This window comes from Thunnus maccoyii, chromosome 3, assembly GCF_910596095.1.
Source record: "Thunnus maccoyii chromosome 3, fThuMac1.1, whole genome shotgun sequence".
Taxonomy (NCBI): Eukaryota; Metazoa; Chordata; class Actinopteri; order Scombriformes; family Scombridae; genus Thunnus; species Thunnus maccoyii.
In genome coordinates, this window is record NC_056535.1 from 19,623,799 (window position 1) to 19,637,461 (window position 13,663).

Genomic DNA, 13,663 nt, shown 5'->3' on the forward strand with positions numbered 1-13,663 from the left:
TTACCCAGTTTATGAGGACTGACATCTCTTTCAGCTCAGAAGATACAGTATATTAAGTAATGTACTCAGTATTCAGCCTTGAGCTGAAATGAATCAATTAATCAAATTGGTAACAATTTTTAATAATCAATTAATCTTTTAAGTAATTTTTAAGCATGAATATCAGCTGGTTCCAGCATCTCTAATGTAAATAGTTGCTGATTTACTCATTCTTCTATAAAAAGCAAAGTCAAAATCTTTGGGTTTTAGACAGTTGGTCGGTAATAAACAAGCAATATATCATCTTGAGTTCTAGGAAATTCCAGTTGAATTTTTTTACTATTTGTTGGCATTTTATTTACTAAAAGAATAAGAAAATAATCTGCAAATTGATTCATTATGAAAATAATAATTAATTGCAGCCCTAATTTACTCCTAAATGGCGGCTATCCTAAAAGTAAAAATTGAGAAGTTCTAGCAGCTTTAATTTTGTAGTTCATTTTAATTACATACAAATTATATCATGTGTATTTATTGGACTGGTAAACAGGCAAGAATAATGCACTCTGTTGAACTGCTTACATTGATGTTTTTTCTTACAGCACAACTTGTAGTGGACTTTCAACAAACTGACTGTGGTTGTGGTCATTACACCTGCCTTTTTGGTGCAACCTGCCAGGTCACATTAACTGTCAGGTGTTTGCTCCCAGGTCAGATTCAGTTTCAAAATCCACTGCCTAATGTGGTCTGTCTCCCATTCCTGCATAAATTTAGCATGTGTGGGCATAAATCTGGCCACAGTGTGGATATTGAAAACAACCTCATGCATTTATCACACCACCTACCGACTTGCCTCACAAAGCCAGGCATGATTCGGTCGGACTTGAGTTTTTCAAATGGCATTACTGTGATCACAAATAAACCGATACTCCAAAAATGGAATATGACATCCCCAAACCTTAGCAAATAAAACCAAAAATCAACCTCCCATCCTTTATTACTATAACATTGCATGTTGTGTTTAGTAAGTGTAATGTAAACTGATTCAAGCGTTTGTGATTTCATTGCTGAGGACCAGATTCAGCAGGATAAATAAGGAAACATAAAGTTGAGTGCTGGTAAGTTAAATCAGTGGAACAACAGGTCCTCTGTCTACATTTTATATTGTGTTTATCTAATGTTGCTGTGTTTGTTTGTCATCTCTCTTTTCATGCAGGACAATTCCCAACACACACAGACTGCAACAGCCATGAGATGATTACTGCTTTTCATAATGAAAACCATAACAGACTTGATTCCTAGAGGGGAAACCTGAAAGAATTTCAACAATCACTGATTTGCAACCATCACATTCTCTGTCTAATGTGTTATCATTTTTTATATATATATTTCTTACTGCTCTTTATCAGGGGCCCTCATACTATTCATGCTGAGTGCCTGTTAATAGACATTTGACCAAGGATAACCTAATTGGACGAGAACCTCTAACAATCAAGGGCACTCACAGTAGAATTGCAGTTTTTATATTAGATTTGTAACATAAATTATATTAGCCAACTGGCTCAAGTAGAAAATAATTGTTGGAAGAGTAAACGTATAATAATAACTCATTATTTCATCATTGCAAATAGCAAAAGAAAATGCACAAAATTAAAAGCATTTTTCATCCTTAATATCTGCAAGAACCAGTTTGAGAACCACTTGCTTATTTTTTTTTTTTAATTTTAGGTTTTCATTTTCCTTTCCATTTTGCTTTTGAAGGTTAACAAGAGGATACAGTACAAAAAAACACACCTTTTTATAAAAATCACATTAACTTATGTTAACTAATGTTGGCATTTTATGAAACCTTTGACTGCACAGAGCTTATTTTTAGAAGAAAACAAACATGCATGGAGAATGGAAATGGATGAAAGCAAATTGTTTTTTGTACAATGTTTACACAGAATCAATATTCACAGTTGTACTATAGTGCATTGTTCTGCATGACTGTCCATAGATTAGCCTGTACCCTCCCACAGACTGAATAACATTCCTTAAGTAACTTCTTTAAAGAAACAAAACAAAAATGGCTATGTGTCACTTTTAAGATATCTGCAAGATTTTTAAGTGGTTATGTCTTTTCCTAACATAGATTGTTCTGTACAATTCGTTTCATTCCGAGTCTTTTTACATATGTTTGTGCCTTGATATCTGTTTACACTTGTTCTTTAGAGACATGCTATCTTGAGAGTGTGAATTAGGGCTATTTCTACTCCACTTCAGTTCACATAACCCGTCATTTAATGCACAACAACACTGAGACAAATGGATGATACTCGTTCATTGATATTAAGATGAAAGTCAGTCACTTGTTAAATGTAAATAAAAGTTTGGTCACATGATCTGTTCTATAGTGTGATGTGTTGAAAGAAAATGTACAAAAAGCATATTACTCTGGATCAATGTTTTACTAAAAATTAACAAAAGGGACTATAAAAAGAAAAAAAACCCATAAAGACTGTTGTGGACCTTGAGTTGAGATTATTTTGTCACATATCCTGATCCCAAGGTTATCTTCCATGCTTAAATTTAGAAATATATCTGTAAAACTTATAAGACGATGAGTCAGAGCACAGCACAGTTGTGGGACATTGCATTGGCATTGCATAAGTGTATCAGAGTTTACCAAAAAAGGACTCATGTTTAATTCCCCATGGCTCACACAGAAAAGCCACAGGGTCTACAATTTGTGAGCAAAGTCCAAAAATTGAATACAAGTTAGTGAAGCAGAACTTTGTTTTTTCTTCTTTCCTACCCCATTAATCATCTCACAACCCCCCAGATTTATTTTGTGACCCTTTTTAGGATGCCCAACCTCAGTTAGTAACCACTAAATTAAACTGGTATAAAGCAGTTAAAACTAGCTCAATCTCAACAGGTTAAAAGTGAAACTCTGCTTTCTCATGGATGCATTTACAATCTAATAATGTCACATATAATAATCAGTCATCACTCATGAGTACTTTTACTTTTAATACTTTAACAATATTTTGATGATAACACTTCTGTACTTTAACTTAAGTATGATTTTGAATGTAGGTGAGGACTTTTACTCGTAACAGGATATTTTGACGTTGTATTGCTACTCTTACTTAAATTAAGGATCTGAGGACTTCTTTGACCACTGCACTTGGCTGAATTCTACAATACAAAGTGTCATTAACATCCAAAGAGGTGAGGTGAGGTGAGGTGATGCAGTCATGAATGATCCTCTCATCTGCAAATTCAAATGAGGGCTTAACTTGAGCCCAGTAGCATGTTTGCATTTCAAAACATCCATTAGGAAAAGAATGGTGAACGGGCTGTATGCATTGGCACATTTCAAGAGACACAACACTCTGCACAGACTTAAAGAAAGGGTGTGAAAAGGTTTATATACAGGGGCAATGAGGAACGGTAATATGGGAAGTCTTGTTTACAAAGATCCACAAGGTGGCGACATGTAGTTTTCAGTAAAATCAGCACATAAGCAGTCACAGCAGTCGCCCAAGCCAAGCTCTGAAGTTTTATATTCTAAAACTAAAATGAAGAGTTGAGAGTCTAAAAATGAATTAATCTTTGAAAAGGTATAATTATAATCATTGGCGATTTGAAACATTTAATAGTTTCTGGATAAAAATGTGAAATTGAATTAAAAAATGTTTGATTTTATAAGTTGATGTTCTGATCTACTTATTGTTAAATCAAATGTGTCCATTTAATATATAATTATCCAAATCCAGATGTCGATAGTCCTAGTCTAGCGCGGTACAACCGAGTTACAGTAGGAACCGCTACTTACACCAGGAGGTATCTTGTTTCAGGCGACTTGCTATTGGTTGGTTTTGTGACGCGCTGTGCTGATTTGCTGTGGCCAAAAGCGCAGCACCGTCAAAGTCCGCGTGCAGACCTTCATCTGGTTTAGAGGAGTAAGGACTCAGAGCGACTCATCACCTCCAATAAACTGTAAATTTGCGGAGTTGTTGATTGTGCTGAATTTAACAACAGATGCAAAGGTGAGTGACATTTCTATTAAATTACTATATGACTTTAAAAGTGTCAACAACAATAAAAAAAATACTTATGTATCCTTTCTTCGTTGCAGAAACATTTAACTGGGACTTAAACTTCACTGCAGACACTTACTCTTAAACAATGGTAACTTATTCCCCTTTTTTTCCCTTCACTTTCATATTATTTGGACAGTTTTGTGGATGCATTGCACCCTGTTTTGTACTGTTTCTCAATGTTTTTCCTTTCATGATTGTTCTTTGAAAAGTTTTTGGAGAACTACTGTGTTTTAATCCCCCAAGTAACAGTTAATTCAAACCAAACTGTCCTTGCTGAAAGCTTACTACTGGGTGAATCGCTTCTCCCTGTTGTGTGAAAGCAGCCAAGGAGAACAGGGTATTTTAAATGGTACAAGTCTGTCCACAGAGTCCCACTGAGGATGTCTCTGTATGTCAGATAAGTCTCCCCCAGGGGCCAAATGGTTCAGCACCCACAGCTGTGATAACATCTTGGCATTGTGGTGTCCTTACTACCCCAAGCCAAACCCTGGCAGAGAGAGAGGTTTAACAAAGACACTTTAATAACTATGATATAAAAAAGTTGAGCTTTTTAGTATATCAGGGAAAGTTTAAAGATTTTCTCTGCCAAAAGAAAACTTGGTAAAATGCCAATATTTTGTTCCTTAATTTTCATAAAGATCATGTTGTATAGATGGAACTCTGCAAACCAATTTTTGCATGAGTTGGTTTTCACTGATTTCAGATTATCTGATGACTGGATGATAGTATGATTCATATATGATACATGATCTTTGGGTAATTCCAAAATCTTGCTGTCATTTCCGGCTTCATAATACAGACCAGTCAACATCCTGTGGGTTAGAGGAGTCCAGAGAGGATATGTGGCTCTGCACTCCTCCACGATTCAGCTCTACTTTGTTCAAACTTCCCCTCTAGCTTGAGGAAGCAGGGAGAGTTTTCCCCCGTATAAAATGTGCATCCTGTTCTCAGAGCTCTGACTTTTTCATTTTCTGGGATCATACTGCATGGGATGGTCTCCATAAAGCTGCTCTGAGGTTTGTCAGGAATGCCTCACTTGTTATATGGTCATAGCGCAGAGTGATCTCAGCTGGTAAAAATCTTATTGGCTCAGCTCTGGAAATAACACAGGGAACTGTTCAAGCCTCAGTTAGACTGGCCAGGGCATGATGGGATATGTTGGAAGACAGCCTCACTGCTCTGTGGTTTGCAGCAGTGGTCAACCATATTTTCCTTACTTTATGTTGTTTTGACAGACTTGTTGTTCTGAAATAGACTTTTCTAAATTCATAGTGCAACTCTTAAGTGTTTTTCTTTTTCTGTTTATGTAGCTGTGTTTAGGAGATTCCACTGACTGCCTCCGGGACCAAATGCAGTACATGATGAGATCCTTGCAGGACCTGAAGCAGATAAGCAAGCCGAGGCCACTGAGTGAACCATGTGTTCGGTCCTTCGCCGTATCACGGCTCTGCAAACAGAGGGCACAGCAGGAACGACTCACTCGTCTACGTGTATCTGAAGCCAGTGAAGCCAGCACCTATGACTCTGCCTGCTGTTTGGCCAGCCACCTGGAGGAGGAGGAAGAGCATGAGCGGTTGGCACAAGGCTCCCGCAGCAGTGAAAAGAGTCTGGACTTTGACTCAGGTTACTCTGAGGCCTCTTGGCAGGATGAAGGTGTGGTGCTAAGAAGAACCAGAAATGTGCGAGTCTCCTCTTCTGCCTGCCTCCGCACAAACAGGGGACCCTCTGGCCGTATCCGGCCAAAATCAACCTCGGACGCTTGCCTGGAGCGCTGGACCTCTTTTGAGGCCAGTGACCCAGAGGACTGGACAACATCACTGCTGAGCCGCAGCAGGAACAGACAGCCTCTGGTTCTGGGGGACAACAGCTTTGCTGACCTAATAAAGAACTGGATGGACCTACCAGAGTGTCCTGAGCCAGCAGAACTAAAGCCCAGTGCGGGCCGGCGTCTTGCCAAAGACATTTTGGTCAACATGCGTAGGAGACTGGCAGGGATGTCTAAAAGTGTGGAGGTGAGGCAGAGGCCAGCAGACTCCACGAGGGTCAGCAGAGCGGCAGAGGCTCCAAAACGGATGTCTTGCCCTGTGGGACTCCAGGCTCTCAAACCTTTCTTTCACCAATCCCACACAGGCTTACATGAACTGGACACTGACTTCCACCAGTTCACCGCTCTCATGAAGACAGGCAGCCGACAACCAATCATATGCAATGACATCATTGGATACATTTGAGTGAGGCTGTAACTATGGACCAACCTTTTGACACAAATTTCACTAAGATGATTCTATTTTTATAATTGGATATTGTCTGCAATGTCAATTCTTCTGAAATAAAGTTTTTTTGTATTTAAGGAATGTTTTCTGTCAAGTCAAATTATTTTAGCCCTCATTTATTTATTTATTTACTTATCAACATCTAAAGTCACACAGAAACTCACAGAAAACACACTAAAGCTTTGTAAACCCAGTAAATTTGGTGTAAATGGTGATGATGATGGTGTAAAACTGGGTGTGGTGTGGTTTGTTAACAGAACAATTGAAAAGATGGTAAGGGAACTGACGTCTCTTGGTGAAGTAAACAGATAAAACATGGTTCCTCATAGACACTTATTTATTGCATTGCATTGTTCAAACAGAATGTAATCACAAAGAGCATCCTTCAATTGCAGGTCCAATTACACAGTGAAAAGGTACATCTATAAAAAGTTGCATTAACAGTTACAAAGAGGATTCTGATTCAAAGACACCCAGCTAGGAGAGCAGAATATGCTAAAAATGACAGAATAACAATTTGGGGGTGTGAAGAGAAACACACTGAGGTTGTGAAAAGGGCAGAACAAGCATAAAAGCCATCCGAGGACAGACGGAGGCCTTGTAGATGAGTCCAGCTTCTCCACTCAACCAGCTCAGGGATTCTTCAGTGAGGGAGGGGAATGCACATGTGCTCGGAGAGATATTTACACATGACAGCTGTATCTAGATGGCAGAGCACCCCGAATCGTCAAAGCACTGTACCCAATGCGCCAACTGCCTGCACTGCCTGCATCTTTTCAACATTGTACTCAGTCTGACCTGAATTAGACCTTGAAACCAGTCCAGCACTGCCCCAGCAGGCCGAGATCATCTAATCCATATGCCCTGGCAAGCATCTACACAGCCCCTTAGCCTGACATCTCAAAAACACACATTTTACATGTTAATCAAAACCAAGAGTAAAAAAAAAAACAAAAAAGAAAACTTTTTGTTAATAATACAATGGAAATTTCAGTTTGCCAAGGTTCCTCTTTTGCCATATAATAAAGTGACAAAAAAAGCCCAAATGAGGAATTGGATATCAATCATCGAACACTCTTTAGTAATTCTGGGACATGCCTAAGGGTAGGACAAATTATTAGAGAGTGTGATAGTGGAATTATTCATTTCACATAATCAAAGTGTGATTAACAGTAAAAATGATCACAGTGTGCCAGTGCATTTATTCAAAAGCATTTGTGGAATGAAAGGAAAGGAATAGATAAAGAGATAACGGGGGGAAAAAAAAATCTTTCATCTATTTAAAAGACAACAAGAGCATTTATTTAAACATGAGGTTCCAGGAGTGCTGGATTTGCTTCATCAGTTTGAAACAGGTCCACGCGATGCCTTTTCACTGTTCACTCGAGAAGACTTGGTGTTGATGGCATCACAAGAGCAGGTATCTGATAGTTGGGACTGTCTCACAGTCCTCATCTTCAGCAAATGAGGCGATTAGGTCCAACATCTTCTTGTGTGGAGGGATGTCTGCCTTGGTTACCATCCTCACCACATCAGACACACTGCAAAAAAGTGAAGTATATATAAATGAACATTGTCCAGTAAGAGTGTGAATGAAAAAGCATCCAATTCATGTATGTGTGAACTCATTATAATGTACATTTAAATTAATTTAGCTTCTAAAATGTGTTTCTTCATCAATGTAAATATCCTGCCAGAAGACAATAATCTTTCACAATTTGCCTATTCTTATCATCAACAAATTCCATAAAAAAACCAAAACCAACAATGTATTGATCTCACTAAGTATTGTCTGTGTATCCAACGCCTGATATATCTCATTCATCTGTGCCATAGACCCCCATAACTGTCAAAAATCAATCTCACATACACAATCTTGCTGCTGGAAATACTCACTAGTGCATTATGCAGCTAAAAAAATTGTCCCCAACAAATGTAGAATTTTACTCGCCTTTGAGTAACATTTGCTAATATCTGCAGTGCCCAGCTGTTTCAGGAAATTATTTAGCCTTTTTTGAAAATTAAAGTATATATTCATGACTTGTTTGAAAAGATTTACATCTTCAGTAGGAACAAATGAGATGAACTAACACATTGTTGGTTTTAATTTTTTCATGGGATTAAAAAAAAACAACAAATACATAAAATATTTAAAGCCTTATCTTTTAATGAGTTTTCATCTCATCTGTGTTTTCAAGTTTCTAGTTCCCCCTGCACATGCCCAACACAGGAAGTTAGAGGCACAGGAAGTGACTACTCGAGGGGGCATTTGTCATGTAGGGCCTGCTGTCCACATGGCCAGCACTCTGCCCCTCTCCCCCTGTAGCTTAATCTAACCAACACCAGCTCCCAAGAGACTTAAGCATCAAAAACAGCAAAGGACTTGCACACAGTCTGTTCCAAGATGAACATGATAACAGCAAGATTTAAGAAAAGAATGACTAATAATCAATATCTCAATTTAGCCAATGAGCTACCTCTAAAATTGCGAAGTTGAACCTGATTTATAACATTTTTTTCCTTCTTACTGGAGTGAAAATATCCCTGAGGGCCCATGTTCTGCTCTGACTCACCTCTTTAACTGATGAGGAGAGTTCACAGCACGGGACAACTGATTCATTTCTAACACCCCGAGGCTTATGAAACGTGACTTTAATGATCTACACTGCTGAACAGGCCTGAACAGTGTGGCTTCTCAGATGCAGAAAAAAAAGTTCACACTAATTTAACTCTTTAACTCTCGTCCAAAACAAACAGAAAGAAACCTGAGGAGGAGCAGTCTCAATCATCAGTGTGTTCAGTGATGCATGTGAGTGTGTGTAAGTGTCAACAGGCTCTCTCCTCACAGGCTCAGAGGAAACACCTCATCCTGACATTAGCCTCTAAACAAACAAAGGGAGGTTGCTTATTGTCACTGTTTGTGCGTGCAGGGTTGCATGTCGTGTGTAGCCATGCATTTGTAAAACTGTACTGTATCTTTGTCTTAACTGGACGTACCTCTGCGTGAGCCTCTCTTTGTGATCACTGTACAAGATAGCAGGTCCGTAGAAGAGGCCACAGACGGTCAAGCCGTATTTTTCCTGCACAAAGACAAGTAATTCAATTACATTTGCAGTACAACAAAACATAAGAAACAGAGATGAGAATGGAGTATGCCTTCATGCATTATGCAAACTAAATTTCTGCAAAGACCGCAGTCAGCAGAGCTAGAGGTCTGACGGTGACCTGTGGCCTTAAACGACTTCAGCAGCTCAGGAAACTCTGCGATGTCTCCACAAACAAACCAGGCAAACCTGGCCAGCCAAAGGTTAAACAAAATGTGGAGCAAATAAGAACACTTGCCAATTTATTTTCCCTCAAAACAAACTCCAGCAGAATCAATTTACTGAACATCTTTTCAGGGCAAGAAGTGCATTAAAAAAACAGCCTGTGATTGATGTGTTGAGAAATGTTTGACCTATATAATATGCATTATAATCACAGTGTCTTACAGGGCATAAGTGATGTGTATTTTTGAGCACATGCATAGATGTAAATACATATATATACAAGAACAATAAGACAGGCTTACTAAACCACAGGGTTAGTGTATTATCCCAAACCAAAGCAGGGTTATGGAGTATCTTTTATATGTGTTATTAATATTTGATTCTGGGATATATGGTTTGCAATCATCTTATCTTATCTTATTCAGTGCCTGATCAACTGACTTTTATACTGTAATGTAGCAGTCAGAAAAAAACAAATGTTATGATTAATGATACAATGATCTACAATGTGATGGTGTAAGAGGCAGCTTGGCATTCATCACAGTATCTGAGTATCTGAGTATCATTTGTTGCTGTTGTCTTCTGTTACTGTTGATAAGATGGAGAAACTAAGAAACTAAACAAGACAAAGTCGAAATGCAACAAAGTCAAGGCTGCTAGGAGCTAATGTGTTTCCTGTTTATTCTCAACTGCTGAGATAATTCAGCTGGTACAGAAATGATGGAGCAGGAATATCAATGAGTTAAAGACATTAAATCAGATTTAAACTCATGTCACCTGCCCAACATTGTAACATAGAAATACGATTAAATTCAAACAGTCTTTTCATCACAGGGAGGAGCAACATCTCATTTGTTGTATATTTATGTGAATATGGTTGAAATAGCAATTAAATAAACCTGAAACCTGATCTGTTAGTGTGAAGCTTCAGTTTGTATTTTATACAAGGCAGCACAAAATTTTGCACAGTTCACAATGGCTCAATTTACCTGCCAATAACAAAATCTAGGTTGTAAGTGACAGAATTTGTGAATAACGTTGGGATTGAGTGCATTTATTGTGAATTTATTGAGGTGAAAATGGGAGTAAAATAAACTAAACATTAATTAGGCTTATGAGTCTTCTTGTCAGTGGTACAAGAGCACAAATGTTATATTATCACTTTTGCAGCTAAAGGAAAGCACTAAAAATCCTAACTATATTCTGGTTTTGATGTGTTTTCTTGCAATGGAAACATTGATGAACATATGAATTGAGAAAAAGGTTCCAGTCATTGTCTAGCCATCAGAAGAAAGTTGAAGGGTCAACAACAGCACGGCCCTTCACAAGACCTGAATTTGTGAATGGTAGGTGTAAAGTGGCCAATCATTTAAAACAATGGCCATTGTGTGCTCTGGAGGAAGGTGAGCAAGTTTAGGGGAAAAAAAAACATTCATAAAATATGCACTCAGTAGCAATGGGTGTGAAAAAAGGTGTGTGTTTCCTTGCTGAGAGGAATAAGGAGGCTGTACCTTGACATACTGGAACAGATCTTCCAAGGTCATTTCCTGCTGACCGCCACGTCTGCCCTCAACAATCAAGTCATCCCACTGGGTGTATTTCTTTCCTGCAACCTGCCGATAGACAAGTTACATACACCACACACACAAACACACATAGACACACACAGACAAAGTTGACAGATGAAGCACCACTTGCTGTGAGGGATGTGCAGAAAATGTTTGGGTTCATAACAAGAGAGGCAGCATTTTTCAGCACTGAGTTATAAAGCAGCTGAGAACAATCAGCAGCTCTTGGAAAGCTTCAGCTTAGACTCAAACAACCTCTGATGAGGTCAAGAAGGTGCTTCCTTATATATGATGAAGTGACTCACATGTTTTTCTCAAGTTTCCATCTATGAGACACTTACTTCTCACAGTTTTACAATCATCCTGCACTAATAAAAAATCTATGCACATAGCCATGTGAGTGCAGAGTCAGCGTAGTTTTGGGGAAGATGATATTAGTGTATTGAGAATGTAGACCTGCTAATAAGACCTGCAGCTTTGTGAATATAAATGTGGTGCTCTAGGCTGTGAAATAAGAACACAGGAATTTTTCCAGACATCTTGCCAGACTGCACATCAAAGTTCGAGCTTTGAGGGGCCATTTTTTCTCTGAATTTCTCGTAGTTCTTTGAGTATTCTGTGTTAAAGAGACATACTTGAAATCTGACTGTTTGAATAGGCCTAAACTGTTTAAATGAGGAATTGTAGTCTGTCTATAATAGCAGCTGTTCTCTTCCACTGATATATGAACATAGTGCTGAAAAAATTATTCCATTAATCATTAAATTAATCATCAGAAAATTAATCTCTTACTATTTTGATAATAGGGCTGCATAACAGCTCTATTTTTGTACTAACCAAAATCTATCTGTAGCACTGAAAAAGCTCTCCAGTGGTGAAAGCTAAGATCTTGTTTACTGATTCTTTGATCAGATAATTGATAGTGTAAATAATCGTTTGTTGCAGTTTAACATGTATGTAAGAAAAATGAGAGGACTGCTACTGTGACCGTGTCATTTTACATTGCAGGGTAACATAAAATCAAAAGGATGTTTTTTTGATACATCAAGACCATGTGACAAGAGAAACGTGATGAGAGTCTTGTGAGTCTAAATGAAGCTTAACAAACACAGTCATTCATTGAGAAAACTTCACAAACAGTTAAAACACATATTTTACACATTTCCCCTGCTTCAGGGTTAGGGTCACGCTTCAGCACCGCCGTCATACCCTTCATATCTCATGAGATCAGATTTTAGGACTGGTGACCCCACAGCAACCTAGCATCCTTTAAGTCCTATTCCTATAGGATCGACCTTTGTCCTCAAAACAAAGACAGAATAAAGAGTCCTGACACATAGAGAGATCAATTTAACCCCCTTACACACATAGACACTGCTGTCACTGGATATACATTGATAATCACATGACACCACATGTTTACCAAAAATATCATAATCCACACGTGTTAGACAAGAGCAAAACATCACCTGACCTGAAATAGGCCAAGATTCCTCACATGCAGAAAATTGTCAAAATATGTCACTTAGTTAGACGACCCTGCCGTCTGGTAAGAGAAGTTGTGAAGATCAAAACTTGGCTCGAGATGTGAATACCAAAGCTCCAGCTAAACCTGGGTCCAATTATCTCTGCACCAGCAGCCAAGGGGAACTTTTTGACTAGCCCTCACTACTCCCACCACTTATGGGGTTTGGGGTTATGGAGACACATTCGAGGCATACTTCTCCTCAAGTCTGACGGGGTGTCTAGGTCCTTTGTCCCAGTTTTCAGACAAAGCACATTTTGTTAGTAAGTTGCACATCTTACCCCTGGCTATTTTACCTTCTTTAATGTTTTTGCAGAATTATCAGTACAACCTCAAACATCCCACTGGCACAGCATAACTAGTGCTGGAAACGCACATTTAGTACAAAAGAGCATTCTTTTTAAATCTTGCAAATGCAAAGTCATTGTTGGACTTAAAAATGGCCCTCCTTCTTCAGAGGTCCCATGCCAGAGTTGAGTGCTTTTGTGTGTACTGTAGATGCTGATTTTACACAATGCAAAGCAGGCATGCAGGCTATTTTTACTCCCTCCACTCCCTTCCCCTCTCTCATATCTGTCACACAACTCTGGCAGGAACCTGAAGCCAATCAACTACCCCATCAGTATGTATGTAGAGTGACGTCAACTATTCAGCACTATAGCAGGGCGAAAAAAATAAGCAAGAACGCTGGAACCAAACTGGCTGCTGGAAACAATTACAAATGCTTCCCACAAGTACAACTATCTTTTTGTCATGGAACAATAAAAAACTAAAAAGTCCCAACGAAAAACAGTTATCTCTGGGGAAAGAGCAGAAATGTGCATCAGAGAGTTATTGTTTTTCTCTCAGAGCGACATCTGAGCAAATTGCCAGTGTGGAAAATATCACAACATCTGTGTTATTGAGAGCCTGCATGCAATTCTCTGTACTCTGTAATGTTAGTGTTAGTGTTGCAGCT

The 13,663-nt window shown here is 38.6% G+C and overlaps 3 protein-coding genes across 5 annotated transcripts in view; 2 read left to right on the top strand and 1 right to left on the bottom strand.

The window, feature by feature from the left end:
• gnai2b (guanine nucleotide binding protein (G protein), alpha inhibiting activity polypeptide 2b) overlaps positions 1-2,363 on the top strand; it is a 42,367-nt gene extending 40,004 nt beyond the window's left edge. For 2 of the 3 annotated variants that reach the window (XM_042406938.1, XM_042406939.1), the window contains one exon: positions 1,196-2,363. The gene's annotated coding sequence lies outside the window, so the exon portion shown is untranslated. Of the gene's footprint in view, positions 1-581; positions 1,098-1,195 lie in introns of all 3 variants that reach the window. The other variant, XR_006095525.1, reaches the window with a different exon arrangement.
• Positions 2,364-3,766: 1,403 nt separating this feature from the next.
• Positions 3,767-6,424, top strand: LOC121894291 (PAK4-inhibitor inka2-like). Its single transcript, XM_042406805.1, has 3 exons — positions 3,767-4,016; positions 4,106-4,158; positions 5,381-6,424. The coding sequence occupies exons 2-3, from the start codon at positions 4,156-4,158 to the stop codon at positions 6,299-6,301; spliced, it is 924 nt and encodes a 307-aa protein (XP_042262739.1). The 5' UTR covers positions 3,767-4,016; positions 4,106-4,155; the 3' UTR covers positions 6,302-6,424.
• A 244-nt stretch (positions 6,425-6,668) lies between these two features.
• Positions 6,669-13,663, bottom strand: part of uba7 (ubiquitin-like modifier activating enzyme 7) — a 37,300-nt gene continuing 30,305 nt past the window's right edge. The window contains exons 22-24 of the mRNA XM_042405933.1: positions 11,124-11,225; positions 9,341-9,423; positions 6,669-7,884 (exon numbers count right to left, since the gene is read on the bottom strand). Coding sequence (XP_042261867.1) covers positions 7,752-7,884; positions 9,341-9,423; positions 11,124-11,225 — 318 coding nt within the window. The 3' untranslated portion in view covers positions 6,669-7,751. The remainder of the gene's footprint in view (positions 7,885-9,340; positions 9,424-11,123; positions 11,226-13,663) is intronic.